This window comes from Agelaius phoeniceus, chromosome 5, assembly GCF_051311805.1.
Source record: "Agelaius phoeniceus isolate bAgePho1 chromosome 5, bAgePho1.hap1, whole genome shotgun sequence".
NCBI lineage: Eukaryota > Metazoa > Chordata > Aves > Passeriformes > Icteridae > Agelaius > Agelaius phoeniceus.
In genome coordinates this window covers 2736692-2763888 of record NC_135269.1, presented here as the reverse complement: position 1 = coordinate 2763888, position 27197 = coordinate 2736692, and the positions used below count along the sequence as shown (strand labels likewise).

The window sequence follows — 27197 nt, the reverse complement described above, 5'->3', positions numbered from 1 at the left end:
AGGCCAGGCTCCAGGGAATTCTCCCTGCAGTTCAGCCCTCAGAGATTTGGATGGATCACAAACTTTTGTCTTTTGACAAATAAAGTAATGAGGGGGCCCTGAAACCTCACAGCTCTTCCTGCAAAGTTTCTGAAGTTCATAGAGTTTATCAGTTCAGATGTGGGGGAAAGAGCAATGTGACAGGAACACAGAAATGCTTGAATATAAAAAAATACAATGCAAGATAGTTTGTTGGGTGGGTTTTTTTGGTGGTTTAGGCTTATCAGCATCAGCGTGACTTAAGATTCTCTCTTGTTATCTGAAAGGGGCACAATGCTCTATTCCATGTTTCTTCTTTTGGTATATTTGTCCAAGTAGATGCATATCCAGTGTTTGGCTGTAGTCTACTCAGCTGCAGTCTCCTGCCTGGAAAAACCAAAGTGGTGCTCTGTGCAATGAAATCTCAGGTTTATGCTTAATCCTGCACATTTCAGCATTTTAGTTACACAGCTGTTGAAAAGATTGGGTGTGTTGGGTGCTCAGAAATTCAGAATTTCTTAACCCTTTCTTGTCATAAATTCAGGTCTCACTGCCCTTTGATAATTTTATCTGCTTTAAATCTTTTCTTTGAGTGCAAAAGCAGGGACCACAATGGCTCTTAGGAAAATCTAGAACTCAGGAGCTTTGTTTGTTTCACAGCCACAGTTTCTACTCGGTTGATGGCCTGCTGTGTGCACTTCTTGTATGGGGAACTCCAGGTGGCAGTCATCAGCATGTGGCTCCAGGGACCACAAAATTATCTTATGGCTGTCCTAAATGCTGCAAAGTAGTCAGTGAATTCCAAACTTCTCCTTCACTATTTACTTAGCCTTCTTAATCTGTCTAACCTGTGCATCAAAACTTGTTGGATCATTATTTTCTATTTAATAGGTGCCCAGAGGTTTGTTTCTGAATGGTTTTGGTGGGTTTTTTGCCATGAAAAATTGCACACCAGTTTAAGGCAGAGCTAGCCTAAGCCAGAGAAATGGGATCTGAGTTTGGAATTTTGGGAGTGCAGAAGTTGACTGTTTATGTGACCGCACATCAAAGCCAGTGCAGGTTTCCTAATCCAGAATTCCTTCTGCTTTCTCCTTTCCAGTTTACTTCAACACTGAGCTCGAACCAAAGTCCCAGAGGTTACGTTCTAAGATCTGTGCAGAGAATTTGGGCAGATAACTCTGCTTCCACACTCATTTGGATTGTTCAGCTAATAACAGGTAAGATGCTTGTTTCCTGGATTTTAGGAGCAAAGATTTACATTTTTGATTAAAGCCTGTAGATGGGTGACCACTGTGAGCCCCTTTGAGTTTGGGAAGATTTCTGTGAATTGCTTGGTGCCTTGATGAGCAAGTGCCAGTCACATTTGAGGCAGAAAGAAATGTTTGATCCCAAAAGTGGATCTGGGTACTGCACCTGTGAGCATGTGCTCACACTTGGAATGCTCTGCAGGATTCTGGTGGTTGAGTGAGAGAGGCAATGAGAGATTTGTTTGCAAGGGAAATTACATGGATGGGTGTGGTGATTCATTTATTAATTGCTGGGGTGTTGTTGTGAGGGACCCCAGGATGAGGTGAGAGATGAGAATTGACATCGAATTCTTAGAAGGCTGATAGATTACATTATAGTATATTTTAGTAGATTATATTTTAGTATATTTTATTTTATTTTTTATTTTATTATATTTTATAATATTTTATATATTTTATTAGATTATTTTGTTAAAATTTTTTGTTTATTTTTATTTTATTATAAATTTTTTTGTTGATTTTTAATTTACTTTTTTTGTTTTATTTTATTTTTTAATTTAATGTTTTTATTTTTACTTTCTTTTCTTTTTTTATTTTCTTTTTTTAATTTATTTTTATTTTTTTATTATATTATCATATCATATATTATCATATCTTATTTTATGGTTATGTTATGTTATCATGTTATGTCATGTTATCATATCATGTTATATTAATATACTAAAACTACACTAAAGAAAGAGAAAGGAGCCATCAGAAGGCTAGAAAAGGAATGATAAAAAACTTGTGACAGACTCAGAGAGTCTGACACAGCTGACTGTGATTGGCCATTAATTAAAAACAATTCACATGCTGAGTAAACAATTCTCCAAATCACATTGCAAAGCAGCAAAACATGGAGAAGCTGAAGCTTCCCAGCTTTCCAGGAGAAGAAATCCTGGTGAAGGGATTTTTCAGAAAATATGACAGTGACAAATGGGAAAAAAAGTGGGGACAGAGACAGGAGTCCTGTGTCTCTGTCTCAGTTTCCAACTCAGGGTATCACTCCTGTCCTGAGGGTTCAAAGGGTTAATGGAAAGAGGGATTTTCCTTGCATTGTGCACAGTGATAGTCTCAGTTTAAACTTTAAAGGACAGGTGAAAAGAGAGAGGGGTAGCTGAATGCTTGCCTTAGACATTGGAGAAATTGTTCATTCATGTGAAATGCTGACCTCTGCCATCCTGCCAGCCTGACTGGGCCCTGGGGTGAGAGGCTGCTTGCAAAAGTTAAAGCTGCCTGGGGAGTGCTTTAAAAGGACAATGTCAAGGTTGGTCTAGCCAAAATCTGACCGATCTTTTATTTTTTTTCCCTTTTCTCTCTCTTACATCTATTTGAAAAGTTCATGTAGTTTGTTTTTATGCTTTTAAAAATCTTTAAATCTAAACCAAAATGCTTCAATTGCTGTTGGAGGGGAGTGATTAAGAGGAGAAGCTGTGAGTGTCAGTGTGACAATGCAGGTATTGTGAAGGAGGAAAGATCCTGAAACAAAACACAGGTATGGGGAGTGTCTTTGAATTGGGGGATAGTTAATAAATGAGAATTCAGGCTGAAATGTGGAATGGAATCAATAAAAGTGATCAAAGATTTTTTTACTAATTGAAAACACCAATGCAGATCCAAACTTAAGTTCACAACAACTTAACTCAAGCAGTCTATTTATTTTTGTTCTAATAGATTTTATTCTGGGTTTGTTGTTTTTTTTTTTTTGGGGGGGGGGATATTCTTGTTTTTTTCTGTTTGTTGTTTTTGGCTTTTTTTCATTTTGCTGATTCTTCCTCAGTAATAGCAGATTGTTGTACATTATTCCTGCCATAACTGAAGTATACCCTTCCTTCTTTTCTTTGTTTGATGGCCTAATTAAAACCAGAGTGTATCAGTATATTTTTTTCCTACATGATATAATATCCCAAGACCCTCATAAGTCTCAAACAAGCATTTCACCCACTTGAACAATTTCTATTCTAATTGGGAAATAGATGAGCCAACTATCTGTGCAATATAAAAGGAAAAGGAACATGAAGAAGTCACAAAATCAAAGTAAAGAACATATTTTTTTTCTCTACATAAGCATGATGCTTCCCAGAAAATGCAGAAGGGAATAATCCCACCCAAGCCAGAGCTCCTGGAGGATTGCAGCTCATCGCTGGTTTTAGCTCAAGAAATCTCTGGGCACTCTGGTGAAATGATCTTGCAATCTACTCCGTGCTCACAAGAGGGCAGCCGGATCAGACAGATTTTCAAGTTGACCTTTCCAAGCTCTCGAGAGTTTATTCCTGCTTCAAAAGTTTTCCTGTGAGCTGCGAGTTCCTTTCACAACTTCTGGGTTGTTCCTCTGCTTTAGGGCGTATGGGAAAGCTCAGTTACAAAGGAGAAGAGAATTTAGAAAACAGAATTGTAGAAGTTCGTTTTGCAAAAAAGGTGCTTTGGATTTGTTTGGTTTTTTTTCCTATCATTATCTTTGCTAGGAAGTACTAGAATTTGGTATAATCACTCCTGCTCAGTTCTGACAAAAAGAAAAAAAAGTAAAAAAAGTATCTTCTAAGAAACCCTGGTGTGTCCTAATGTCTTTCTTGGCTCCAAAATATTACCCTTCCCTCACTTTGTTGTGCTGGCTTTTCTAAATCCTGGAGGAATGGATTAAAATCCTCTTGGCTCTGCACTGTGGGACAGGGAGTAGAAAGAGATTGGATCACTGATCTCACACGAGCAAGAGAGCAGGAAGAGTCCACAAGTTATCAGCTCCTCCATCCCTCCCCAAATATCACAAATCATCCTGTGTCTTGGGAAATAGCACTTTTACAAAGCCTTTGAGTGGTTATACCAAATTCTAGTACTTGCTAACAGAGATAATGATAGGGGGAAAAACAAACAAACAAATCCACAGCACCTTTTTGCAAGACAAACTTCACCAATTACAATTTCTAAATTCTCTTCTTGTTTGTAACTAAGGTTTCCCATACTCCCTAAAGCAGAGCAACAAGCCAGGCAGCAGTAAAGAAGATGTCTGGGTTAAAAGACACTCTGCCTCCTGCCAGCAAGGCTATTTAGTGTTTATCTCTATTACATCCAGCTGTAGCTAATTGTATAGTTATGGTAATAGTGCCCTCCAGAGGAATTCTGAAGGAATTATAATACTCTGAGCTAATACAAAAAAGATGTTCTAAAAATGAGTGCATCAGGAAAATGGAATAATATTAAAATGATAAAATACTTGAACCTCAAGGGGAAAAAAATCTCAGTATCAAAGCTCTTTCTATTTTGCATGTACATTTACATCTAAGAAAAGCATATCCTGGTTACAATAGGCTTCTTCATAGCCTGATAGCAAACATGAAGTTTGCATATCTCCATATGAATCAAGGATATAAAAGTAGATCAGCCAAGTGAAGGATGGGGAGCTGTTCCTGGGCTGCAGCAGACACTAAAAGTGCATTATGAGGGTGCTGTCTATTATGAGTGGGCTCCAGCCTCAGCCTGGGGGGTCTGGATATTTTCAGGACTCAGTGCAGTAGTGCAGACATGGCACAGTTAATTGAGACAGTCACAAGGAAGTGCAGATGTTCAAGGAGCCCTTTGGATGAGGTTTGGTTTCAGATCAAGATAAATCCTGCTTAGAGTCTCAAACTTCAGTGACCATAAGCTGCTGTGACACCACACCCCAAAGGAAGGACATGTTGCTGTGGAACAACAGATATCTTATTTTAGACCAAGTCCTGGGGGCCTGAGCACAGCCTGAGATGACACCTCAGCTCCTGAATGTCAAGTGCATTTAAGTTTTCTCATGTTTCTTTTGTTGTTTTTTGGTATTTTCCTTCAGCTCCCAACCTATGGGGTCAGATGGCTTGTTTTATATCCTGAAATTTCTGTCCCCTCCTCCTTAAAACCACCCAAGCAGCCCTTAATGAGACCTGAAATGGCAGAAAGTTGTGTGTTCATTTGCTTTCAGGCACAGCCCAGGGTCATGTTTGACCTGAATAGAGCAGGTTTGTTTGCAGTCAGGTGTCTGGGACATCAGGACAGCTCCCACACTGCCAGAACTGGAAGGAGCAGTGAAGTGTTCCCCTGCTTGGGATCAGGTGGGTCTGGCAAGGTCAGCATCTGCTTGGGAAAGGAGGAGATGGTTGAGCTGCTTGTTATGTAGCTCTTCATAGCAGGGTCACCTCCCCTGGCCTAAAGCTTCTTCTAAACTGAGGTTTCTTGCTTTGCATGAGCCACAAAGGAGGGTGAAACGAGCTGTGCACAGACTGGTGGGGCAGGGGTGACAGGACATGACCACTCAGAGCAGGGAATGCTCCCAGAGCTTCCTGGCTCTTTCCCTTGCTCCAGTAACTCTGGTGAAGATTGTGTCTCCTCCTCTCTGTGTTAATGGGCTCAGTGCAGGTGCTTTTGGCCATCTTCCAGGCCAAGGTGATGGATGCTACTATTTGTTTCTATTGCAGTAATTACCCCCACCCAAAAGCACCAGGAATTACTGTCTGTGCAGAGACTGTTGAGCTCTTTGAATGAGGGTTTTCCAAGGGCTGTGGAATGGGTGGAGATGTGTCATGGCCAAGATGGTCATAATACGAAGCAACACGCCATTTTCAGAAGGCTTCAAACTGTTTTTATTATATCATGCATGCTTTCAAAATCACCTGCACTGACTCCATAAACATGGAGAGGAGGAGACACAATCTTCACCAGAGTTACGGGAGCAAGGGAAAGAGCCAGGAAGCTCTGGGAGCATTCCCTGCAGTCAGTGGTCATGTCTGCTCAGAGCAGTGCAGGGCAGAGCACAAATCCAGGTGGTGGCTGCTGCAGTGGGATGAGTGCCTTTGTCTCGGGTTTCTGTGGTTGAGATGACCCCCAAGGTGTTAGAAAGTCACTTTTTTCCCAGTCCTGTGCTCAAAGAAGAAGTTGAAATTCCTCAACTCTGCTTTTCAGGGTTGTTTATTTTCTCCTATCTATTCCATTCTTTCTCTGACCTGCTGAGGTCTGTCCAGCAGGTTGGTTTGCGGCACAGTCCCTGCCCTTGGGGTGGTGTTGGCTTTTTATATTAAGAACTACGTGTACTTAATTTACAATAATTTTCCAATCCCTATCACCAATGTTAGACAGTCTGTCTCTACTCTATACCAACCCACAAGTGTCACCATCACAGGAGAAGATGGAGGGCAAGAAGAGGAAGGACAGAACATGCCCAGATTCCTCCATCTTGCCTCTTGAGCCCCCATTCTAAATACCCAAAATTCTACTTTTTCACCCTGTGACAAATTCACTATCATTCTACTCAAACCCTTGTGGCTTGTAACTCTTCACACAAAGTTGGTAATTGTTTCCATGGGCTAAAATAAAAGGCACAGGTGTTTGTGACTCTATGCCAAGGTCTCTGAGCCCCCTGCCAGGGTGTCAAGTCCTCCAGGCCAGCCAGAGGAATGTCCTGGGTCCTGACACCTTTGGTATGGAGGAGGGTGGATGTTCATCACTGCAGGGGTGCCACAGTGTGAGTGTTCCAGCTGCAGGGAATTCATGTCACCTGGTTAATTCTAGATGCACAATGAGCAGGGTCCTCCTTGGTGCACTCCTGGCTCATATACACAAAACCATCATTAATTGGACCACCAGCAGCCTGACACAGCAGAGAGCATTTGCTGTTTTAGAATAATGTGTGTGTGTGTGTGTCCCGTAGGTGGGAAAGGTGCTTTGGGGTGACAGATGAAGCTGTATTCTCACCTCTGCAAGTGCCTCTTTGCCAACCAGTTCAATTGTGGTGGAGGTCTGCTGTGAGCCTGATTTCCACACAGGAGTTTGCAGAAATATGTTTTATTGCAGGTAAGCCGTTCCTTTGCATTATTTATGTTAAAAGTTAAGTAAATTATTGTTGGCTTTCATGCTGCAGGTAAAGTTGTAATGAAAACAGTAATGAATGCTTTGCTGGCATGCACAGGCAACCTAAGTATGCAGCCAAATTAGCTATCTAAGCAGATGCTTTATATCCTGAATTGCATATAAGGAATGTTGTTCAGTTGGTTTAAAAATTATATATACACCCACAAACTTTTTTTTTTTTTTTAATAAAAGCCATATGTTTGGTTTTTTTGCATGTTTGTTTGGTTTTTTAAAGCAACAGTTTCAATTGTCTTATGAGCGATTCTGACAGTAAAATTGAAGTCAGAAGAAAGATAAAAGAAGCTGACCATTTGCAAGAAGTTCAGGGAGAATTCAGAAGGACTGTATTATTTAAGCTGCTGCAATATGGGTAATATGGCAAATAGAGATGCTCTTATGCTTAAGGAATTATTATTTTTGGTAAAGGCAGTAGAACTCTGGTCTGCCAGAGCGGGTGGTTGAGCTCTGTCCTTTGGGGGGGCTCTTTGCCCACCTTCTGCTCTGGCAGCCTTACGGAAGTCCCAAGCATTTTATTTTTTTCAAACCAATACTCTTATTCATCTGTTGCTTAAACACAACATATCTCACCAGTGTGCCAGTGCAAAACACAAGAGTGTTTTTATCTTTGTACAGTCTGTGGTGTGAACAGGTTCTAGAAGGTCAACAAACCCTATTGAACACTTTGGAATGACAAAGCCAGTTTCCCAGAAAGCCACTGAGCAGCCACACTGGAGTGGGAAGAGGAGAAGAATAGCATAGGAAAAGGGTGGAAAAAAGAGAGAAGGTAAGATAAATAGAAAGGGAAAAAAAAGTGAAATTTATGAAACCTTATGAGCAAGAGCTTTGGCTTTAAGCACTCGTCAGCTTCATGGTTTTTCGCTTTGAGCTGAAACTTGTGGGTTGATCTCTTTTCTGAATCATTTAAGCTCTCTTCTTGGGTCCCTTAGCATTTAATAGGTGTTTCTATGTATATACCTATTTTAGGCTTTTATAGAGAGATCTATGTATGTAAGTGTACACATATATATACTTGTATGCATATGCATGCATTTAGATACATATATATAAACCTTCATATATGTGTGTATCTGTGTGTACACATATAATAAATTGCCTGCTTGCCTTATTTCAGCTGCATATTTTAATATACATTAAGACTGTTCTCCATTCCAGCACCTAATTTTTTTTCAGAGATTTATTTGATTATTTAATTTTTTTCTTTCAGCCAGAGTAATTGTTTCTGCCAGAAACAAGGCTGTTGAAGGGCGCTGTTCCTTTCAGAGGATCAAAGTACAAAAGATGTTCAAATAAAAGGAGAGATTAAATTCTGTAGGCTACATTTAGTCCTTGCTGGCTGTGCAGGCTGTGGAGGTTGATCTTTCACAACAGCCTATTTCAAACCTCAGGAGGGTGTTGGTAACTTAGTAACTTTGTATATTAGATGGAGGTGTCAGCAGAGCCTGTGAAAATGTTTTTTATGTTAAACTTTACTTTTTTTTTCAGTTTGTTCTTCTTAGAAAATTGGAACTTTGCTCCCCTCCCTCTCCTTCCTCTTTGTCCTTTCCCTTTCGTGTTCTGGGTGAGTAAATAGAGGGTGAGGAGTGTTTTCAGAACTGAAAAGTCCTTCTTGCCCTTTCCAACAAATGTCTCCTTCACTGATGAATCATTGTAATGACTCAACCACTGTTGAGTGGTATTGTGTCTGTTGCAACTTTTATTTTCTTTGCCCAGCAGCATCTACTCTACTGGGTTTTACTAAACAGGTAGGAGGGCACAACCCCTGCTTGATGAAACTTGTGAGAAAGAAAAAAGGGACTGTAATACAAAACAACCTCTTTTTAGGTTCTTTTTCTATAACCAGTATTCTTATTCATCTGTTACTTAAACACAACATCCTGGCGTTTTTTTTTTTGTTGTTGTTGGTTTTTTTTGGTTTAGTTTGGTTTTTTGTGGTTTTTGTTTTGTTTTGTGGTTTTTTTTTGTTTTGTTTTGGGTTTTTTTGAGGTTTTTTTTTTTTGTTTTTTGGGGGTTTTTTGCCAGCACATGGAAAAGCCCTGATCTATCTCTGTAGTTTTGCTGACACTTTGCCATCCCTTTGGTGCAGCAGTAACTTTGGAGCGCTGCTCCAGGAGAGGCAGGACCTCGAGAATCATCAATCTTTCCCACAAAGAACAGCTTTCTGAGAGCGACCATACTTGTCAGGGATGGTGATGGATAAAATTATAAAGCTCAGACACAGCGATCTCTGTCCCTGCCTCACAGTTTTGGGAAATGACAGTAGGTGGCACTGGAGAATAGGAGCACGGAGGATGGATTTCTTATGAAACGGAGCAGTTTCCTCACTGGCTCTCTGTTCAGCCAGTTTTCCATCCCCACGGATTGCTAAAACACTTTGCTGCATTCCCTGTGCAAGCCTGTTATTACTGGAAGCCTGCAGGCTCCAAAGGCAAGAGTGCTGTTTCAGAAACTTCACACTGCCTGTGAAGCAACCCTGTGAGTAAAACCTGCTGAAGATCTTGTGCTTCATCCTGGGGGGTGTGGAATGATTGTTTTGCCAGCTCTTTCTCTATCAGCCCTGGCTCCAAAGAGCACACTCGTGCACAACTAAATCGAATTATTTAATTTAATATTAACCTGAGCAAGCTGTGGCTCCTGCCAGCTGGTGGAGCAGTGAGAATGTCTAAAGAGGGGAAGGGAACATCCCAGGGACTGTCTGGTTTTCTGTGTCTCTGGAAATTTTGTCCCACATGCCAGCAAAAGAGGAGGAGGCAATTCTTGGCAGCTCCAGGAGGAGTGAGGCTAGAAAGTGACTCAGCAGTTCCCTGTCTGCTGCTTTAATGGGAAGCATGAAACAGAGAAATAGCCACCTAAAAGCCTGGGAAAATTCTGAAAATATTCAGTTTCTCAAGAAAAACCCTCATTGGCTTCTCCTGGAAATCACCATGGGGAGAGAGGTCCCAGCTCAGTTTTTATTGTGTGTGTACAGCCTTCTGTGTGTGCTTGGAACATGAGCTCTTCCCATGAGTATTTCCTGTTTTCCCAATCCTCCTCCTCCTTCAGCTGTGTCCAATCCCTGTAAGGTGAAGCAACACCACACTGGCAGAAACTCTGAAATGGCAGCTCCTAAAACTGGTGTGTTCTTTCTCTCAGGATCACTTCACAGTAATCACTGGAAATGAGGATGGTACAGCATAAATGCCACCAAATAGCTCGTGGAGCAAGCTGACATTTAAAGAGAGTATATGGAGAATATATGACAAAAAATGCATCACCTTTCACCAACTGAAATAAGTTTTGTCCCTAATTGCTTTTAAATCACACTGACATCACTGACAGCTTTTATGCTTTCAAGGCCAGGGCTTTTTTCCTGTAATTTTATCAAAAGTAAAAGTGCTAATTTTATCAAATTATAACTTCAGTTTATCAGATATAAGATATCAGCTATTAATAATTAACTTTATATGCTTTATCCTAATCTGTTCAGTTTTATTGCATGGCTTTATATAACTGACATACTCTTGACCCTTCCTCCCTCCCTCTTTCTGAGGATATTTCCTTGCCTGTTGCAACCTTGGGATTTTGCTTGAATTCTGAATAGCCACTTGAGTGGAGCAATTTCTAACTTTTTAAGGAATGGTATGAAGTGTGAAGGCAAGTGGTCCCTGAGGGAACTCCCTCTGTGTTGTGTCTGGAGCAGCCTCTGCTGCTCCCTTTTATGGAGGGCACTGGGCTCTTTGAGGTTGTGGAAGATGGACGTGGCCAGTGCTGTGTTTAATGCAGCTCTTCAGGCCCTTTGCAGGGAGACAAGTCCTCAGTGGTCCCTGGGAAATATCCCAGAATAAGGGAGGTTCTTCCACTATTGTGTTCTCCCAGCTCTGCACACTAGAGCCAAAGCCAGAGGGCCACTCTGCCATCAGAGGTTTGTATTGTCCCCCTCCCCTGTGACTGGAGCTGGAGGCTCCTTTTGGAGCAGGTAGATGGAATAGAGAAAAATTTTTACTCCTATTCTTGTGAAGAAATCTTCCTAAGAGGCAATTCTTTCCCTTTAATGAAGTTGTTATTTAAGCATGTTGGAAACTCGCACTGAAAGTGCAAGATAATCTGCCACCATATATATATTAAAAAAATAAAAAAGTATGGTTGGGTTTCCAAATTGAGAAGGAGAATAGATAAGGTGTTAGCTTTTTATTGCTACTGCAGTTTGAATTTTCCCTGAGGGATGCCTTGGGAAGAGAATCATCACTGCCATAAACCGGTTAAGCAGGAAGGAAAGCTCCAAATGGAAAAGTTACACCCCCTTGATACTGAAAGCACATAGGTCACCTGAAAATGTCTGTGAGGAAGGCACAGGAGGCTCTATATCCTTCTAAAAAATTGTGTTTCAGGTAAGGAGTTGCAACAGATATTCTTACTGCTTAGCAAGTGCCCCAGTCATCTCCTCCTGGGACCTGTAAAAGCGAAAATTGAGCCCGCAGAGTGCCAAGCTTTTTTAGGAGGATTCATGGGCATGGCCACGTGTAGAAAGTGGTTTTGTGTACTTGCATGGTGCTTGCAATGCTGTGAGACTCTCAAGTCTCTTGATTTGTAGTGGATATTTTACAGTACTGGTTGGGATTCTTCCTTAAAACCCCTGATCCCAGAACCACACCATTATGTGAACATACAGCTGTCATTCAAATGGACAAGGAGGGCTTCATAGCTGTGGATGGAAAAAGCCAAACCCTCCAAAATGAAATTTGGTTTGAGAAACCACAAGGCAAAAAAAAAGAACAACCAAACCAAAAACTTGGATGTTTTATAAAATATTCATGTAAATGTTGCCTCCTTTGTGATTTTTGCCAATTGTTTTATCAATGCACTTGACAAGACTCAGAAGGTGAAATAGTGGCTGGCAAAGAGCCAGATCTTTCCCTGACCTTTGTGTACTGTTTTGAAAAGGGTGAGGAGTTGGCCCAAATGCAGAGCCAGGACTAGCAGGACTTACACCATGGAGATTTGCACCATGGCATGCTGAGCCTCCTTTCTCAGGGTCAGTTTTAAATATAAGCCTTTATGAAAGACACAAGATGCCTCTGAGCAGAGGTCACAGCCTGTTCAAGGTTTGATGTTAGGCATTTATGTGCCATCACAAACACAATTTGTTTGAAATGCAAGGAAAATATTTTAGGAACAGTTGAAAGGGTGTAAAAGGTATTTTCTATGCCTTGCAGTCTTCCAGACAGCCAAGCTTTTTTAAGGAAGATGGGAATGGAGGGAGATTTCATTAGTTTATCTTCTATTTCTTCCTGAAATGTTGACATTTTCGAGTTCGGTTACAAAAAGAGTGGAAGACCTCATACTTCTTTATTTAATGGCTATATAATTTTCTTTCTTGTTTTCTTTCTTCTATTTACCTGCTGCAGAAATGAAAAACAAAGAAAGTTGTAAATTAGGACAATTTTGTAGAAGAAACTTTTGTTGTTATTCTTTTTTTTTTAATGGTGTCATTTTTCTCTAAAAACATAGTCAACTTAGCATTCATTCTGAGAGAAAGCTACAAAACTGTAATTGCATTTTATCACCATTCAAAGTGGTATGTATAATTTTGGTTATCTGGCCTAGTGTAATTTCATAAATGTGGGTTTTTTTCCAACACAGTTAAAGCAAACCAAAGCATGCAATACATGGAATTACTAAGTGGCGTGTTTGAAACAGTAGTTCAGCCTCTGGGTTGCAGGTTTTATTTCAGCCTGTTTAAGTTCTCATTTAATTTCTCATTCCATACTGTGTGTGACAGAAGCTTATGTCACCTAGAGTTTGACTTGAAATGAAACAAAAATAAATAAAATTGGGATGAATACCTTCCATTGTAACACAGATTTTCATTGCAAGGTGCTGTTATCTAAACAAATACAGTATCTTGAGGACTTAATGGAAAATCTCTTTGTGGAGCTAAGCTTTAACAATTTCTGAGCACACCTTTTAGCTCAACAGCTTTTGTTTTTTCTTCTGCTGGGGAATACATTTTTTTATTGAATTATTAAGTCAGATGTCTCTGTTTCTTTTAGGTGATAAATAGCCAACTGTGTGCAGTGTGTGGTATTGCTGTTCTGTGTCATTTGTGGGTTTTAGGCTACATCTGTATCAGTAAATGAAACAGGCTAAGGCCTTTAGGGCAAATGGCCTAGAATAGACTTTGGCTGTAGAACTAAACTCCCTTCCTAAAAAATTTATCCTCATGCCTGCTGACAGCAGTTCCCAGTGCATGCTGCCACCTGAACCATAGGAATACTTGGCACATGCCAAAATCAGATCAGGAAGTTTTCTAGTAACAACATTAAGGATGGAGCTGCAAAATTCATGCTCTTGCCTGTTAATTTGCTAAAAAAGGCCAGCCTCAGGCTTTGAAGATTAAATTTCTTCTGTAAAACAAGAAACAAAAAAAGGCTGACATTTATTGATATATATATTTTTTCCTTTATATATGCCATATCCTAGCTTTTGGGGAATATTAATTAGAGGTCCATGTCTTCTATATTCTTTGACTTAACTTTCTTCACCTGATTACACTAAGAAGTGAATATGAAGACAACCGGAGGCACAAAAAAGGAAAATGTGAATCAAAGTGACAACAATTAATACAAACTCTTCCTTCCTGCATTGTGTGCTATCCAAGTGTAGAAACTATGGGGAAAAACATAGAGATTTTCTTTATTATTAATCAGAATTAGTATTTAATATTTAGATCAGCTGTTTCAGGCATCCTGTTGCTATTATTTATGAGTCAAGGATGATAATAATAAAATTAGTAATTTGTTTTTATTATCATGACTAATATGAATAATATGTCTGGAAATAAGGATCAGACAACAGCTGATCAAGCTCCACATTAAGAAAATATTTCCACTCTTTAGAGAAAGCTCTAAAACAAAAAAAAAAACCAAAGCAGTGTAGTGCTTTCATTATATAAATTATTTTGGGGTTTAACTTCCATTCTGTGCTTCATTCCAGTGGTATCCATCTTTGCTCTCTGGACCTGGAACTATAATGAGACTTTGCTGAGGAGCAGAAGGGCTGAAGGCACCCATCAGCCATGGCACACTTTGGGAGGGTGCCCTTCTCACACAGTGAATTGTGTGCAGGACAGCCTGGGCCCCAAGCATCTCACCCAGAGTGCCATTCTGGCTCTGATGGAGACATCCCTCTGGGATTTGATCGAATAGTTGATGAAGTCAGCCACGAATTTTTTTTTTATGGTTCATCCCATCCACATCATCATGAAGAAATATTTTTCCCAGCAGGACTATTCAGTCAGAATGTGCCTGACCAGCATCTTTACAGTCATCCTCTGGTTGTTCATGGAGAGCTTTACCCTGGAATTCCAATCCCTCACTGGCAGCAAGGCACAGTGGCACCAATGGTTGGCTTCAGACCTTCTTTACTGCCTGACTGCAGAAACTTCTCTGTGGTGAATTCCCACCCCTACAGTCACGAGAGAGAACTCCATGGAAGGAATAGTGTAAATTCAGTTTCTAATGTGGAAAGGGGCAACGCAAATCTGCAGTTTCAGATTGGCTTTGACAATCTGGATGTTCCAAGTCCTGTCTTCTTAGACAGTTATCCATTTGGACAAAAAGTGAGAGAAGAAAGTGGAAATGGGGAAGCTTCTGTAACCAACATTTCCAGAAGATCCAGCGCAGGATTTACCCACCCCCAGGACTCTGGACACAACAGAGAGGTATTGAAATGTTCTTACATTAACAGTGCTTAAGGTTTTTTGTTCTTGTTTGTGTCCTTGTGCTATGTGTATTCACTCACACTGTTGCAACATAGATTAGAAGCACTTAATTGAAAGACCTTCTGAAAAATAAAACATTTATGCCTCAGGGGAAGCAAAAGAATTTTATACCAGAAGAGAATCTAGATTATGGTCTAGAATGCTTCAGTAGGCTCATTTTATGGCTCACTGAACCATAAAACTACCAGAGAAGGATAAGTACAGAAATGTAGAGTAAGTGTTTGAAAGATAACATGACAAATCTTTATGGTCTGATATGAAACCTGAGGTTCAAAATAACAATACATTATGTTGAACCTGGTTTGTTTGTTTTTTGTTTTTGTTGAGACGGATTACTGTCTCTGTGTCTAGTCTGGCTGACATATCCTGATCCTGAGGGATGAAACATACCCCATCCTACCTTCACCATGTCCTGCATGCACTTCCTTGTGCATATATAATTATTTTCTAAAAATAGACACATCTACTCTAACTGAGGGAGTTGGATCCTATGACACACACTCTCTCTTAGCTGTCTGTCTGAAGCAAACCCTTTAGCTTTTTTCCTCCTTCATCAGGTGTTCACAGCTGTTTGTGATTTTGCCATTTTTAATAACAGTGTCTTATGGGATTCCCATGACTCTCTGTGATGTTATATCTGTCCTCATTTTCTTTCTTTCAAAATCCTGATATGGAGAAGGGAAAAGAAAATGATAAACCCTTCCTTTCCTCCAGTGCTTGTTAGCAGTGTGAATCATTATAGGAATCCTGAAATAGCCTACAGGATACCTCTGCAGCATGAATATTAAAAGACAGTTTAGGTTCACCTTCTGCCTTTAAGTCCCAGTGATCACAGTATCATACAGCAGAGGGGAAGAGACACTTGATTGACTTGTTTCTATGTCTCTGAATAAGGAGAACTATAAAAGTAAACATATGCAGGCCCAGACAGATGGGAAGGCAGCAGGGGGAAATATATCTGAGGACAAGAACTCTTAAGACTAATCCTGTGCACTGCATTTTAGAATTTCAGTGATGAATACAAAAGAGGAGGGGAAGAATAGGTGGAGAGACAAAAGGCTGTTGTTTTTGGTTTTTTTTACTCGTGATAGGAAAACTAAAGCATGCTGACATGGTGATGAAAAGAACAAGCCTTCTCAGGAGAAAAGCAGAAAATAGTGGGATATAAATGAGCAGAAGGAGATTAAATGATGGGATGGGAAGAAGAGGTGCTAGAGGAAGCACACACACATTTAAGAACAGGCACAAATGCTTCTGTGACGGAGGAGGACAGAATTATAGGGGAGGGAAGAGAAGAGCTGAGTGAGTCAAGGGCAGCTACAATCGAATGTGTGGGAGGATTTGATTAAGTCAGGAAAGTATTTGAGCTGTTTAGCTCCAAGATGAACAAATGGGAGAGAGGAGTGAATTGATTTGTAGCATAAAATTCACTGTGGTCACAGGAATTCCTTCAGGGAGAAAAAGCCATGTCAGGATAGGAAGAGAGGCAAGGTAAGGGGCTGGCAGCTGAACCTTGAGGTGATAAAGGAAAATAAGAGTGAAAGGGACTCTTAGAGAGAGGGAGGAGCAGAACGAGCCTGTACAGCAGTTACTGCTGCTGGGCTGGGAGTTCTGGAAGAGACAAGTGCTGTGGAGTGACAGACCTGATGCTGAGTAAGACAATCAGAAAGGTTGGAAAAGTGGGACACCACAGCAGAAGAATGAGAACAGGTTGGATTTGTGAGGTCCAGAGCAAGTAAACAATGCATCCAAGTAGTAGGAGGGGAGAATCAACACTTGAGAGTGAAATACAAAGAATGCTGAGACATGGAGATTAGAATTGAGGTGGGTCATAGCTAGGCAAGATGAAATATTCACCCTGCTGAAATCATTCTGGTATTCTAATCATAGCTCTTGCATGCAGTTGTATGGCCCTAGGCTTCATTTAATGTGTGCCAATCAAAATATGTCCAAAGTAATAAAGGAAACATTAATTTTTTTCTGGCCTTGTCACAACAGGACAGATGTTCAAAAAAGAAAACTTTCTTCATAACATCCTGGTGAAATGAGATTTTTTTTTCCATGTTAGAAAGTAAACTGAAAACCTAAAAGGTATCTGATATACTTAGCTACTCTGTCTATGATATTTGGGATCTAATTTTAAATGACAATGTTTTCAGAGTAACTAACAAGACTCATATCTTCACCCAAGTCTCATCATCAGACCAAACATCTTGATTTTGTTTTGGGTGCTCCAGAAATGAGAAATACACTGTATTTTTCATATTTGGAAGGATGATTTAGGTGACTTGATTAGCATAATGTGAGAAGTCTATGGATGAAAAAAATTCCAATCATCAAGGGATGGATCCAGTTGCTTCATCCCTGTTGTCGTTACTTCTCCTGATATGGAGTTCCATCTCATTCCCTGTTCTCTTTGACAGATTTGCAGTGCATGGAGACTCAAGTCCTGTTGAAAAATAATGTACAATAATGTGATCATGTAATTAACATTTTATTAATTAACATTTTAACTTTATATGCAAGAAGAAGAAAGTGACATTTCTGGACATGTGGAAAGAAGACATGACCAAAATCAATCTCTCATCCCTGGAGCTGGAGCTATTTATTTTTATTATATACCTCTGCCACCAGGATGAATTTGAGTGACTTACCAATGGTGTTTTCCAGATGTGTAGATTATTACTGCCTCACAGGATTCTTGTTTGTCATTAGGAATCACTCAGAGATGTTGCCAGCGAAGGTGCAAAAAGGTAGAGGGCTTGTGTGCCACTCCTGTGTCCTGTGGGGGAGGATCCAGATTGCAGCTTTGGGCTCCTCTTTTCCATCCTTTAGTAATTATTTAATCATATTCTTCTTCAAGCCATGAAGATTTGAGGATTCATGCCCATGTCCTTGTGGCAAATCATGTATTCCAAGTCTTGTCCCCCTTCCTGCTCAATTCCTCTCTGTCCTGCCTTTGTTTGCAGTTGTGTTTTGTTCTTTTAATACCTTCAGTCCCGTGTAATGTCATGTGCCAGCCTCATCTTATCTTACCTGTGGGCTCATTTTCTTAGCTTTTCACTCAGTGGCTATTTCTCTTTTTCCATGTACTTTTTCCAGGGCACTCTGCCTGTCTGCTAGGACAGAGCTGCAGGAGAAAAAGGAGCCTTTGTTTAGTTTTGCAGGGTTTTCTAATGAACAGGTAATTTTTGGAGGCTATCACCAAATCACTTATAATTTCTAAATAGTGAACATCCTCCAGAAGTTCTTATTACTGTCTGATGAGGTGAATTGAAAAGTATGTGCCTTATCAAAATGGAAACAATGAACCAGTGGAAGTGTTGGATTTTGAAGGACCTTTCTCAGCACTTCTGGGAACCAGGGAATGAGGGACTACTGGTTCAGATTGCTAAATTTAATTTTACTCTCTTCTTTACACTCTCAGGATTATCCATTGCTTTTTCCTACCAGAAAATTTCGATTTTCCTCTCTATTGATGATGCCCCTCTAGTATCTCTAAATTTCATGTGCACTCTCCTAATTCTTTGTGTGTATTGTGGATAATGAAAATACTACATCCCATCAGTTTGGGGTCTCACTGTATCCTCACGAGGTTTCTGACTTTTGAGCTTTCAGTTCTGTGTTTGTGATTTCCCCACCAGCCATCTCCCAGCACATCTCTCATCTTTTATAATCATCCCATCTTTTAAACTATAACTAAAATTTTCCACCCTGCATCTTCTAATGCATATTGCACTTTCTTATCCAGCAAAAAGAATCTTAAGTTCTGTTTATTAGTTTTTTAATAAATTCCCACACTTTCATACAAATTACTATTCAAATTATAAAATAAACCTTTTGTCTCTGTTTCCTCTTCTCTTTTTGAAGGGATTTAAAAGCTCTTATACAGTTAAGCCTTGTCATGTCTCTACCTACAAGGGCAGAAAGGCTTGCAGATGTAATAGCATTAAGTTCTTTCCTGGAGATGATATTCTGGCTGAAGAGTACTTCAAGCAAACACACAAAGGGATGCTTGACCCAAAGCAGTGGCTCAGACCTCTGCTCTCCAAGTTCACAGAAAGTATGGGGGGATTTTTCATGCTCAGTAGAGTCCACTGGTTCCCTCTTATCTGTCTTAGGGACTTACCTGACAGCTTTATGGAGTTTGAGGGGATGCTGAGCTTCCTGACAGGGCAGAAAGAGAGAAAATAAGGATTAAAACACACTGAAGCATAAACTTCCTACTTCCTACCTTTTGTAAACAAACTATCTGCATTTGGAGTTATCTGTGCCTTGATACCAGGTGAATCCTGAAAGCTTGGCCTGAAATTCCTCATGTTCTGCATGGAGGGGAAAAACAGTTTTTATCCAGGGCAGCTGATGCTTTGTCACTTCTGAAAGCATTTAGAGTGCAGTCAAAATGGGGTCATTTGTGTTTCTTTGGAACTCCATGAAGTCAGGGGAGGGGTGATAAGCTGTCATGGAACAAAATTCAAGATTAGCCTTATAGTCTTTTTTCTTCTCATACCTAAATAATTCAGCTCTGTTTCTTCTGTGGTCTTGTTGGTGTTTTTAGGCTGCACCTTGGTCTATCCAGCTGATTGAAGCAGATCAAGGAAGTAATGAAAAAACAGTTGGTTTCTGCAGTGCAGTGGAGAAGTAAGTAATGAAAAGGCTTTTTTCAGCCAACTATCACATTTCACTTACATTAATGTGATTGGTTATCCCTGTGTTTTGGGGTGACTGGGATGGAGGTAATTATCTCCTCACAGGGCTGGGCTGTGTATTAGCAGCTAGAAAGGTGTGATAGCACACCAATGTCTTGGCTACTGCTGAGCACTGTTCATTATTATGGCATTTTTTCTGAAGCCTTTCTTCCTGAAAAGAGGCTGGAAATTGCCTGCTGATTGGAAGTTGAGAATATTTGTCTTCCATAATTATGTGTGTGTCCTTTGCCTTTGCTTTGGTGAAACTGCCTTTATCTTGACCCAGTAGAGTTTTTTCCCATTTTTTCTCCCCCTGCCCCTGTGCTGAAGAGGGAGGGAGTGGTGGAGCAGCTTGGTGGGCACCTGGCATCCACCTAAGGTCAGCCAACCACACCCTGCAGTCCTGAACAATGCTGCAATTCCAGTATCTACTTAAATAAGGAAACATTTCTAATTTTGGTTTAAATATTAAAAACCGCAAAGGAATGTTAATTCAAAAAATATTTAATCTTCTGTCTGCTTTATTTGTGATAAGTACATTTAACTCTTCACTGTTGATGGCTTATAGTGTGTGAAATTTCCCATCCTTTTTCTTTCATTGTTTTGGACAATATTAGTGCCTGTGCAATTCTGAGCAGGAAAATAAGAGCTGGAGGAACTGATTGAGAACAGAATTGCTACATACTGTCATGATGAAAAGTGAGACTTAGCAAGTGACAAAACCTACTTTAATTATATTTTACCATTACACTTAATAGCCTGACTTAATGGCATAGAACATTTTTTACTTTCTTAATCTTCTGCAGAAAAATGAATTGTGTTGAAATCCAAGCACACAAAAAAATTACAAGTATTTAGACCATCTGTGCAGATTGATTTTTCTTTTGTAGATATTCACCGATCACAGTGTCAAGTTGTTAGCACAAATGCATGCTTTTCCCCCTGGAAAGTAGCTGGAAAATGGAATCCTGATTTTCTTATTAGACTTTAATGAATTGATTTTATTCAAGGTCATCCAAAGCTGCTTCTCTTTAAAGAAAAATAAACCCAAAACAACCCAACCAAAAACCCCAGTTTGACGTTGCAATGAAATTAAGAGGAGTATATTATATATTCAAATGAGGTGGTCAGCTTCAAAACATGCTCAGCTACATCTCTCAGTTTCCTTTTCCACAGTTCATCAGCCTGAACCCAACCCAATTCTACCATGAGGTGCATGAAGGCACATTCTACATGACTGCTTTCCTCCCAGCTATTGATATTTTTTTAATGTCCAAACATTCTAATTCTAGGAAAAACTTGATATTGATTTTTGAGTAGATGAGTTTATTTACCAAACTAAAAAGATAAATACAAAGTGGTTCTTGTTTTGCAGAAGCTTGTTTTGTGTGTGTCACGAGCAAATACTCTTAAAAAGAAAATAAGAACAGCTTTTGTTTTTCTTCTATTAAATAAGTAGAGAAACTTTTTAAGGACAAAATGTCACTACAACCAAAAGACTGAAAAATATAATAAATATTCAAATAACTTACGTATTCAGGCTGGCCAAATGAGCATCCTCCCAGTGCCCAGTGAATTTCAGGTGCTGGCAGAGGCAGGATGTATAATTCAGACTCTGTGACATGCATTCTTGCAGCTCCAGCTTGTAGCTCAGCTAGAAACCCACTGTGTTTTTCTCTAGGTGATAGTTGCACAGATAGCAGTCTGTAATTGAAGCATTTGGTTGTACAGGACTGTAATTCACTCTTCCAAAGCCCTTTCTCAGGTGACTTGTAGGACTGTGAGCAGAGCTGTAGTGAGCAGTCATCCCTGGGTGGCTTCAGAACACATCCCAAAGCCACTTTCATACCAAGCTGGCAGTCTGAGAGTCCAGTGCTGCAAAATGCAGAGTTCCTCCATTTTTCAGTGTCTTCAAGGATATGCTTTGCACTGCAGAGAAAAATATCATGTTATGAAATGCTGTGGAATAGCAAATCCCTATAAATGTCAGTACTTTCTGCACACACTGAGTTGTGGCAGCACAGAAAGCAAGTAGCACAGGATTTTATATGTGTAATGTTTGTATAATACTTCAGTTGTGTTTTGGAAGACCCAAACTTTCAAAGTTTTGCAGTGTTTTGCCCACCTGCTGAGGCCAGAAGCCCTTTAATCACATGAGAATAGTAGATGGCCATAAATGAACAACACTCTTGGAAACTGAATGGGGTTTTATCTGAAAAGCAAATTTGTGTTCCCACATTTTGCTAAAATATTAGCAGTGTGTGGGTAGGGAAGGAGATGATGTTTGCTTAGTTTTGGAATGACTGCCAGCGAGTTGAGGAGGTGATTCATGCCCTGTGTGTGTACATAGCCTGGTAATTTGAGGCTGGATAAAGGCTAGTGAAGTTTCCAGCTTTATTTAGTCCTGAGCTTTCTTGCAGAAACATGTTACAGGGGAAAAGCTGTACCTTGTGCACAAAGGAAATAGACTGACACCAACTACACAGGTCACCCAAACAGCTTTTGCAGTGGAATGCTTTCTAACCATGAGGATAAATCTGCCTTGTACTGGAGGTTCTCTTGTCAAGCCTCATTTCCTCCCACCCCACTGAAACATCAAGCCCCTGGCTTTTCATGATAAGAATTGGCTGCTTTGCTGGGTTTTTTAAATTTTGAAGCCTAGGCTCTTTTATCTTTTTCCCCCCTTTTTTCCCCTTTTTTCCCTTTTTTTCCTTTTTTTTCCTTTCTTTTTTTTTCCTTTTTTCCCTTCTTATCTTTTTCCTATTTTTTCCTTTATTTTCCTTGTTTTTTTCCCTTGTTTTTTTTTTTTCCTTTTTTTTTTTTTCTTGTTGTTTTTTTTCCTTGTTGCTTTTCCTTTTTCCTTCTCATTCTGTAGAAATGCAGGGCACAAAGAGTAGTTCACAGGGTTGCTTAAGAGACTTGGGCAAGCAGAAAAGAATACATGATGCTTAGTACAGGATATTTGGGTTTAGCTGCTAAATATTCAGGCTAATTAGTGAAATGTAAAGCTTCATCTGGTACAGTGTGTACCCTTACCTGCAGCTGCAGAGTGCATTTGCTTAAAAAGCAAGTTTAATCCCAGATGATAGGCATAATAACTGTGACCAGTGTTCATTAGGAAATGGGACCTCAGGAGGAATTAATTTCTGCAAGTCTATGGTAATTGGAAGGACGAGGGGCAATATATTTTATATTTAATGGTATATCAGAGGGACTCAGTGACTGCAACCGTTACTGCACTCCACAGACTTTTACATAAACACCCAGGATTTTAGTGATGAGGATTTCAGAGACTTGTGGAAATAGATACTCCTTAAGATTTTGCATAGGAAGCATATTCCTGTACTCAGTTTGACCAGATGTCCTAGTTGCAGCTGTCTGTGCATGTGCTCTTGGCTAGTTCTGTGTTAAAACTCAGTTATTTAAGTACATATTTGAGCACTATCACTTCTACTGAGCTCAGTGTACACTGAAGTCTCTGTTTAAACTCCTTTTGGTTTCACTGAGGTCAAGCTCAGCAGTGGTTCTGTCAAATTCATGAAGATTTTGCTGCTGGTTTCCCTGAAATAACAGATGTAGTAATGTGTGCTGATATGTAGTTATCTCACTAATGCACAAAACCAGAATTTGTGTTGCTACCATTTCTCTCCACAGATTCTTATTTCCAACAGCTCTCTATGTATCCCCATAAGTATCTTGCAGAATTTTTTGGTTTGCCCTTAGAAGAGGCCAAAACCACACACCTCTTTAGAAATAGTTTCTGCACATGTTTTTTTCCAGAATCAGAAATGCCTATCCTGCTTTTGATTTGAAGACAAATACTGGGAAAATCTGGAGTATCACAACAAGGTTCCCAGAGCATATCCTTGGTGGAACACAATTCAGACTCAGCATTTGGACAGATTTTTCACCCCATCCTCTACTTCTTACACAAAATGGTAAGTGGTTATGTACAGGAGAAGCACATCAGGCATGAAATGAAAGGAGAAATTCCAAGGAGGTGGAAAAATCAAGGAGAATAATTAAGAACTATAAGAGTTTGCCCATGAAGTTTGTGGAGTCTCCAGGCTTGGAGATTTTTAAGGTTTTACAAGACAAAACCCTGAACAAGGTGGTCTGAATTCAGTGTTGACCCAGCTTTGCAGGGAAGAGGTTCTTCCCAACCTAAATGATTCTGTCATTAATGATAATGAGCTCCTGTGCATCCTGTATCTGTGATTAATGGGAGAATCTTTAATTCCAACTCTAGTAATTTTTATTTCTGCAACATACGCCAAAATAAATTATTTTTTTTCTCCCCCTCTCTTCCTGTGCTGCTTTATTAAGTCACAGTCTTTTTTTTGTCTTTCTTTTTAATTAATAATTTCTTTAGTTTTCAAGGAATTAGTTGACTGTAACAGGCTGAGTATTAATTATCCTGAACTTGCTTAGACCAGGCAAGCAGTAAGGTTGAAGTACAAGAACTTTTTTTTGCCCCATCTAATGTAAAGTATTGTTGAGTTAGGCAAGAACTTTTGCCAGAGTAAGTAAAGGAAGATGGATCTACAGAGTGGAAATGAGTGATACTAGCAAGTTTTGGATTTTTTCCCCAATGAGTGACCTAAAAAAAGTGCATGTTACAATTTTTATTCAAGATTTTGTGCCGCTCTTCATTTTCTGGACTGTGTAAATTCAGCCAGCAAGCACTGCAGTTTAAACATCAAACCTGATGAGTTGCTTACACTGGCAAATTGTCTTAAGTTTAAATTATTTAAACTGGTAAAATCAGTAGAAAAATGTGTAATTGAAGTGTCTTTTTAAGGAAAAACAAACATTTTGCAAAGAAAATTAAGATTTTCAGAAGGAGCTTTTGAATCCATTCATACATTTGTTTTTTCCCTGGGGAAAACCAAACCAAAGCAAAAAGCAAGCTATGGTGACCTACTCTGTTTTATTTCAGCTTTGTTAATGCCATAACCCTCTCCCCTAAAAATGCCACCTGTTCTCTGATGTTTTCCCATCCCCTTCAATGGAAAACCAAATTTATCAGAATTGTTTCTAGATTATGCAACTATTCTTTGCCATTTGTGATCAATTTTTCTAAAATGGACAGAGGGGAAGCATATTGGCAAGCGTGGAAAATGGCTTAAAAAACTGAAGTGGAACTGGAGAAAATTTTCAAAATTCTAAAGTGTTTCTGAACAGCAGATTGTACAAACTGACATAGAACTTCCTAATTTATAGGGAGCATGTATATTTTTATATTATTATGTGGCTAAATAATACAATATTTTGCATATTTAATACATGTTTTCCGCATGTATTAAATAATATAATATTTTGCAGATTTAAAATACGTTAGAATATTAATTTACTTCTTTTTTATGGCTAAAAAAGTGTGCATAGCAGAAACAATACCAAGTAATGTTCTGGAGCTTTTTTGTATCTTAAGTGGCTACAGAGTCAACTTTTGCATCATTGGAAATGTACCAAAATATTCATCAGGAAAATGGAAAAAAAAAAAAGCCATTTGTCTCTTTCATTCCTCCTGGGAATATTGCTCATCTCTTCTTCTGTCCAGCTGCCCAGCAAATTGTTCATTTCCTCTTGATGGACATAGATTCCATGTCAGGTAGAATATTTGAAGCAAAATTAAAAATAATAAAATCAAGTGTGTCTTGATCTAATTCCTCTTGATGGAGCTAGTCTGCAGCAATTGTTAGGAATTACAGAACAAAACCTTATTTTCTCTGCTCGAGTATGTAGTTGCAATTCTCCAGCAAGCTACTATTAATTTTCCTTGCTATCTTTATTTACAGCTGGCTGTATCACTCACGACTTAATTGTGGAGATCCTCAGTTGCACAAATCAATACCCAGCCCGGGAGGAATGCCTTCTGAGTGTTTGTGGGGCTGATGAATTCTTACAAAAGTAAGTACCTCATTAAGCCACCAGCCATGTCAACAGAGCCGGGGGGAGAGCTGAGGTGTCAGGTTGCAAACACTCCACGTGTGTAAGAAACAGAAAAACAGAAACTTCCAGAGACACTGTAGGGTTTGATCTACAGCCTTAGAAGAAGCTTAGATTGATGTAAAAATACAATATGCAGATTGTATTTATAAAAATACAATGTACAGCTATTAAGCAGAAAAATCATAAACTTATATTTCTATAGTTGTGAGAATGTACCTTAAGTAAGTGAGAAACTGCATTGATAAGATGGTCAAGGGTTTATAGTGTAAGGGTGTGGTTGTATAAAGTAAGTTAAGAGTTTAGAAGTTGTAATAGAAGCATTTGTGTGCATGTGAGACAGAAGCCATAGGACAAAAGTATCCACAGTGCAGCAGAAGTAAAGCTGATAGGTTAGAAAAGCAAAATAAATTCTGGCAACTGTCTATTGCTTTAGAAAGTTCTATATTGCCTTGTAATGAGGAAACTTGTCACTACTTTAAGCTATGGCTGACTGCTCGCTCCTCTAAAATCTCTCAGCCACTGAGAGTGATGTTTATCTGAGCAATGAATCCTTCTTAGCCTGAAACTAGTCCCATCCCTTCATTTCTAGTGGTGACCATGATATATGTGTCGTTTCTGAAACTCCTGAAACACATGCTGCTTGTGTTCTGCAGAGAGGATGGTGTGCTGCAGTGCAAGGATTCAAACCCTCTTTTATGGAAGCTTCGTGCAGCTTTTAATTGCTTGTTACTCTGTTCTCCTTCTGGTGTTTCTCATCTGTGATACAAGGATGCTGCTACCTCCACTAACTCATAGGAATGTTATAAGTAAGTCCTCTAAGGAGGAAATCACCCAAGAGTGATATTATGAATTATTTATTTATGCAGTATTATGCAGCTGCAGAGGAGGTGATTTTTCTTCATATCCAGTTGCAGTAGTAACAAAACAAATGAAGTCAGCACTGTGGTGCTGAATGCAAGATAAAAACACATTAAACATACAAGCAGGTCTTTCTGAATGCAAATAGTTTACAATTGGGCAAATAAATGCTCTGATTCAGGTAAGCTCTTGTGGTGGTTGAAAGCACACTGGTTGGATTCAGCTAGTTGTTTTTTTGCCCTGTGGCATCTTAAATTTAGCTGTCAGCCAAAGTGAGCAGATTCTGTGTTGAAGCAGCTGAAGTGGAGGTGCTTGTCAGCAGGGCTTTGTGGACACTGGCTCTCAGCAGAAGGGTTGGCAGTGTTCTGTGGTACTGGCACTGCAGGAATCACAGCTCATCTGTTAGAGGTGTAAAGAGTGTTAGACAAAATAGTTTATGGCTGTAATTGAAAGGGAAGGTTCTAGAAGCAGTCATATTTACAGTAGAGTGTAAAAATTACCTGAAGTGGCCTAGAGCAAGTCAGTTTGATTAATTAAAGCCATGCAGTTGTGAGAGCAAGTGTCACTCTGTGTGAGTTAGCTTTGCTCTGTATCCATCTGGAGCACTTCTACCCTTACACAGGCCAAATGTTCATATGTTCATAGCGAATTGCATCTGGCAACTAAAGATGCCAAGATTACCTCTTTAACATTTCTGAGCCCACTCTTCCAACCTTGGTGAAGCAGGAGCTGGAAGAGCAAACTGTAAAT

General features: G+C 39.5%; 1 protein-coding gene and 1 long non-coding RNA gene across 3 annotated transcripts in view; one reads left to right on the top strand and one right to left on the bottom strand.

Moving 5' to 3' along the window:
- Positions 1-14244: 14244 nt before the first annotated feature.
- Positions 14245-27197, top strand: part of PIK3C2G (phosphatidylinositol-4-phosphate 3-kinase catalytic subunit type 2 gamma) — a 202528-nt gene continuing 189575 nt past the window's right edge. Inside the window, exons 1-4 of the mRNA XM_077178127.1 lie at positions 14245-14889; positions 19508-19590; positions 23418-23575; positions 25436-25547. Coding sequence (XP_077034242.1) covers positions 14245-14889; positions 19508-19590; positions 23418-23575; positions 25436-25547 — 998 coding nt within the window. The remainder of the gene's footprint in view (positions 14890-19507; positions 19591-23417; positions 23576-25435; positions 25548-27197) is intronic.
- On the bottom strand, positions 14881-21558 carry LOC143694076 (uncharacterized). 2 transcript variants are annotated; one of them, XR_013182250.1, is made up of 4 exons: positions 21170-21558; positions 19184-19528; positions 17604-18079; positions 14881-17398 (listed from the first exon to the last, which is right to left on the bottom strand). It is a non-coding gene; the product is annotated as an uncharacterized LOC143694076 (long non-coding RNA). The 2 variants fall into 2 exon arrangements; XR_013182249.1 differs by having other exon boundaries at positions 14881-18079.